Source organism: Triturus cristatus, chromosome 7, assembly GCF_964204655.1.
Source record: "Triturus cristatus chromosome 7, aTriCri1.1, whole genome shotgun sequence".
Classification (NCBI taxonomy): Eukaryota; Metazoa; Chordata; class Amphibia; order Caudata; family Salamandridae; genus Triturus; species Triturus cristatus.
The window spans coordinates 1,622,189,701-1,622,195,700 of NC_140590.1; the positions used below are offsets into that span (position 1 = coordinate 1,622,189,701).

Genomic DNA, 6,000 nt, shown 5'->3' on the forward strand with positions numbered 1-6,000 from the left:
TCTCTAAGCAGGGGCCTAATGAGGAGGAGAGTGAGTCTTGGTTCTGGGTAATGGAAAAGACCAATTGAGTACCGCCTGCATAAGAGATTATCTAAATCCCAAAGGAATGGACGATATCTGCAAGTGGCCTCATACACAGATGAAAAGGAGTAGGGAGGGCTCAACGGCGAACTCTGACGTACTCTGCATTTTCAGTGGCAGATGTCTGAGGTACAGCCACCGTCAAGGACCTGAAAGTACCTGTCTTCAAGGAAGGACTAGGCCAGCAGAAAGCTAGTCCCAAAATACCAGCACTCTGTAATCTATCAGCAAGAACATCATGATTTATTGTATCAAATGCTGAGCTTAGATCTAGGAGGATAATTGCTGCCAAGCATCCTTGATCTAGCAGCCCTTTGACTGCTGCCACTGCCAGATGGGCGGTCTCTGTGCCGTGGTAGGGTTGAAATCTAGTCTGGTTACACACACAGGCGTCTGCAGTGATCACATTAACTAACAGAGCTCTCATAAAATAATAAATTTTCCACCATCAACTTTAACTTTAAAATGTATTTTTCATTTAAGGTGTGTGTGTTGTATTTTGTTATGTATGTACCTCACAGAGAAAGGGCAACAAAATATTTGCAGAAATGTTGTTCTTTTTTTTTAAGCCACCTCCCTGGACCCAATGCACTCTGGATCACAGTTGCCAGATCTTTCGCTAAGCACTTCAGCTGATGGATCTTCTGTAAAAAAAAAAAACTTTAAATGAGGCTCTCCTTAAGTCCCCATCTCCAGTACACATCAGGTAAAGAAGTGTGTGTCCTGGAAGCTGCAGCATCCCAAGCCAAGACACAACGGCGAGGTAGGAAGGGTTCATAAGTCCCTTTAGCCCAATTGGCGTTGGGTGCCTAAGTAGCACCTGCTATTTCCAGTATTTAGAAAAGACATGAATGCGATAAGAAGCATTAAATAAAATAAAGCAATACATAATTATATGTCCAGATGTCAGAATATAACATTTCCTACGTTAATTTACATTTTAAATAACTTTTCAGTAACGTTTCAAGTTCTGGAAGGCCTGAAAGCACTAGGAGATAAAATAAACCACAACAAAGAATTCTACTCTGTCATACATACTTTTAATTCACTTTTGCTAGTGATCACATACTCATTGCTAGATAGTTGCCACATCGCTTTCTCTGTCATGTAAATACATGCTGATAGGGCTAGCACTCGTCTTTTGTTTTAGATGGAGTGTTGCATGACACCCCTGCTGTGTGTGCTGGTTGTGTTGGTTAATATGGATTGAGTGTGAAAACAACAACTTTCACACCTAATTTTTGACACTTAAAATACGTAATTGCAGGACATTAAGGAAGGTGCTGACGCCGCAGTAATTGGAAAACTAAATTATTTAACCAAAGAGGGCACATGTAGCTGCAAACGTTTTTCTGAGTGCAGTGGCGGTTCCACCGTAGTGGCGGAGGAGCATGGCCCACTGCTGAAAGCCAGCAGCTGAAAAATAAAACGATAATAAAACAATGTTATTATCATTTTATTTTTTAAGTGATTAGCTGAGCCTGTGAGCCATGCTTGTGTACGGAGGGGTGGGGCCATGGCAGGGCGGAGGAGTGGTGGGCACTGTAAGTGTACATGTTGATTTGGCCAGCCGACTTAGCCAGGTGGAGAAACAGCACAGACTACCTGAGCTCGTGTCAAATCAGCCCGCTCGTGCCAATCCAGGTGCTGCTCTCATGCTTTGTAATGGCATGAGAGCAGCATCTGGATTGGATGGGGAGTCTGTGATTTTTCTCCGGCTCGCGGCAGTCCCTGGGACACTAAGTAGCACCGCGGTGGCCAGCAGGATCAGGCAAGTCTTTTTTTTTTTTTTTTTTAAATGTATTATTACTTCTTATTAATCCCCACACATCTCACCACTGTATATGTGCAGAAGCCATGCCTGTGTGTGTAACTGAGCAGTCGGATTCTTTGCTGAGTAAATCAGCCTGCATCTCCAGCCCAAGCAGCCTGGCCCAGGGCAGCAAACAGGGGTCGGAGTAGGCTAAACTCTGTCAGCACAATGGGCCTTGCACGCCTGACTGTATAACCTTGCTGGACAGCTCATCCAAGCAATGTCACAACAAAAACAACATATTAAAACCAATGGCTGAAGAGGCCTGCGCTAAGCCCTCTATGCATACACGTCTCATTTTGATATATTGATGGCAAGAGCAGCCTAACAGACAGCTAAAGCTATCTGTAGCAAGACCTAAAAAAGCTCTGACCTATTGACTTAGCCAGTGCTCGTTCTGTGGTGCGTGTATCTACCAGTAGACTTTAAAGGGAAAGGAATGAATTTGGTTACTCGTTTTATTATCTCACAAGCCTTGTCAGACACCAGAACCTGTTCCAAATTGCAATGCCACGAATTCTGCCATCGTGTAGCTTTTTGAGCATCATTACACTCTTCAGATGTGGTGTTGTGTGTTGTGTTTTTTACAGGATATGAACAAAAAAGGAGTGACATCGTTCAGTTTGCTGAAGCTCTGCGAGGGCCATAACCGTAAGCAAGCTTCCGCCACCTTCTACAGCTTCCTAGTCCTCAAGAAACGTCTGGCCCTGGAGCTAGAGCAGCGTGCTCCCTACGCTGATATCATTGCCACACCAGGACCAAGATTCAGCACTGTCTGATGAGCGTGGAGAAAGAGTAACACTTTCAACGTACAGGATTGTCATAAATATAAACCTACATACACTGCATCACCTTTTTTACGTACCTTTTGTGCATTATTCATCTAGTGAGCCTTCACTGAAGTAAGATTGGTCTTATCCTCGTTTTAAAGGTTTGATTTACTTTTATATAAAGCTCTGCCTTCAGAGCGTGATAAGAACTGCTGCTATTCCAGTCCCTCACCCATAGCGAGTAAAAGGTATGTTAAAGAGCTTGTAATTCCAGCTGTCTATAAATGTCCCCCAGTAGTAGTACCGCCATACTGCATGTATACATCTAATTTTGAAACCTGCAAAGAGCGTGTAAAAGCCGAAAACAACTAATGACACTTTGTATGTTAGCTGATGATGTAGACACTTGTAATACATAAAACTGTCCCATTCTCATAATTTACATTTAATGTCGATGCTAACTTCAGCATTCACAAAACCTTACAGTTGGCTTATTTCTGATTTAGTATGACCCAACAGCCCGTGGCAAGACATGAAACGTATTATAATTATATTGAACAAAAAGAGACGAAGCACTGTAATGGTTTCATTTGCTAGGTTTGATTTTCATTTAGATGTGGCATCTTTCAAAAAAGCAAGTGACCATCTTGTGCTTTTTTTTTATATTTGTCTTGGGACAACATTGTCAGTGTTGAGTCAACTTTACTGAAACGTTAAAATGTAACTTGCATCATTCTTTTTTTATTCAACTCCAAAATATAAATAGTGTACATTTGTGTTTAGCATTAAATTATATATTAAATTATATGTATAAAATACTATTCCATGATCATGGGCATGCTTTAGTCACTTAGCAAAAATAATAGTACTTAAATATGCACACAAAGAATGTAAGTATATATCGCTATGTGTTATGTATGTAGCATGTACTTAACCAAAAGACAGTGGAGAGAGGTATATTGTGAAAAACCAGCATAAAGTCACTGAGTAATTGGAGAGGAACCTGGGTTGTGGACGGTTAATGCATGGTGATTCAGTGTTCTGTAAAGAGGGGTGTCTTGAACTAGATGGAAAAGGCTTTTTTGTCTTTATTTTTTAACATGATCTACTAGAAATATGGAGCTTAACTTCAAACTAAACGGGGCTGATGGTCGTGATGGCTTTGTAACTGATGCACCTACTTTTGAAGGTGGTGTGAGCCGGCAAGCCAAGCCAATTGAGTTCCCTCAAGATGGTGGTTGAATTGATCATATTTTTTCAGGCCCTAGATGAGACATGCTGTGGTGGGTCAGAAGCCCTTAAGGAGTTCCACTGTAGAGCCTGGAAGACCATTGAATCGGGCATTACCACCTTTCAGATGCAAGAGTACAAGGGCTTGAACAGCAGTTCTGAGTTCACCTTCTGGAAGAAACAGTTTGATTTTCTTTAAAAGAGAGAACTGGTGCCAGACTGTCTTTGTTTTTTAAGTAATGTATCCCTTGAGGATGAGATTGTTGTCCTGGATGAATCTAAGTGACTTGGAGTACTGTGATAGTTGGGGTTCGAAGTTGACACGGTCCATGTCATTGAGCCAGGTGTGGATCTGCCATGTGCCTTTTTGTTTAATTACTGCATTCAATATGTTTTACATGCAAACTCCTCCTTTTTTAAATTTCAACTTCTTTGAAACCCCTTTCCTCTTTTCTCCCCCACCGTACAATTAGAATTGATTGCTCCGGTCAGCATAATACAGTAACGGGCAAGTAATATCTACACTGTACAAGGACAGATGTTATCTGAACAATGTGTAGGCAAAAAGAGAAGCTGCATGTTTCCAGTACTACACTGGACTGTGACCAAATGTATATGTGGACCCTTAGTATATGAGAGAGTAGCATACTTTGAAGAGAATATAGGCTCTGTGAGACTGTTTTTTTCTTACGCAGGTTTTTGTCCCAAACACCCCAGATCTCCCTCTGTCCCCCTCTCCCCATTTGGTGGGACTTGGGCAGCTCCATGCCAAGTAACAAAAACCTGCCATCTTACAAACACAGGAGGATGTGATCTCCCGGGGCAGTTTTTATTTACAGTGAGTGAGGAAAACTGCGGAAAACATGGAAGGAGCAGATGATGGAGAAAGGTGGCTTGGGGGTTTCTTCTCCCTACCACAATCGCTACCTACCACTCATGAGGGTATCATTTTTTCTGGATGCTACTGGCATCTTTGGGAGAGTGAACTCTACTGGATGTGGAAAAGAATAGTGGATTTGCCAGCTTTCTTGAGAGAGTGCTAGCAGGCATGCTGATAGTATCTCAGGGCTTAACAGGATTCTCAAAGGGACAGGAGAGTTGACCTCTATAACCTCAAGAACATAAAAAGACCAAAAGCAGCGGTTTTGTGAAGGACCACTTGACCAGTGCGAATTGGTACTGGATTGACCTATGTGTGGTGTGTGAGCCCTTGCTGTAAGTTAGTGGTTGAGCCCTCACATCTTATTGCAATCTACTTTCCCAAGAGCTGTTTGGAAGTCTAAGGGTTCTATGTCCCACGCAGAGGACAATAACTATTGCTTGGTAAAGTGAGGACAAGTCTGGTTGTGACACAGAAGCATGGTGCCAGAAGAGTATGCAGCATCTGAAGATCAGGAGGTGTAGTGTGTACCAGCCTTTCAGATGCTTCTGACCCGGTCTTGCTCTGCGGATCTCTGAAAGCATGTGCTGGTAACTGTACTTTACTTTTGAAAGTAATAGGGGCCTCAAATGGTTAATTGTGTGTAATACGTGGAGGATCCCATTGATTTTCCTACGTAAATAGAGCTTTATGTGTATTTATAACTATAACTTATTGACTTCTCCAGCTTATGTATATTTGGTATTTTTTTAACATAAAATTGTTTTTCTACTAAATTTGTTTTTAATTTTACTGATTGTTGTATCTACTCTATTGGTGTATTGCTACTGTTTGAATCCTATACTTGCATTTTTCTTTAGCAAACTTCTTTTACTTCGCACCACAATGAAATTGTATTTACCTAAGAACATGCTAAATTACAATGGTGGGTGGGAGTTCTCCCCTGAAATACTAATCTGGTTTCTTGCACTTTTTTTTATTAGTGAAAATACTCTTTGCCTTCTGTAGTATGGGAGGGCACAATGTCAAATTTTCTTTACCCTTCCTGAATCGGTAAGTGTGATTTTTACACAGTAGTAGCATTTGTTCACTTATATCTGACAACAGTGAAACATGAATTCTCTTCCAGGGAATACTCATCAATAGTCAAAAGCACTGAATAATCCCCGCCCATGTGCGGGACCCCGGAGCATATACAAAAATACATCTATATGTGTATGTTTAGA

The 6,000-nt window shown here is 41.5% G+C and overlaps 1 protein-coding gene across 1 annotated transcript in view; it reads left to right on the forward strand.

The window, feature by feature from the left end:
* The window catches only part of RAD21L1 (RAD21 cohesin complex component like 1), a 1,288,752-nt gene extending 1,283,243 nt beyond the window's left edge, over nt 1-5,509 (forward strand). Inside the window, exon 14 of the mRNA XM_085619570.1 lies at nt 2,485-5,509. Within this exon, the coding sequence (XP_085475696.1) occupies nt 2,485-2,673 (189 nt within the window). The 3' untranslated portion in view covers nt 2,674-5,509. The remainder of the gene's footprint in view (nt 1-2,484) is intronic.
* The last annotated feature ends 491 nt before the right edge of the window (nt 5,510-6,000 follow it).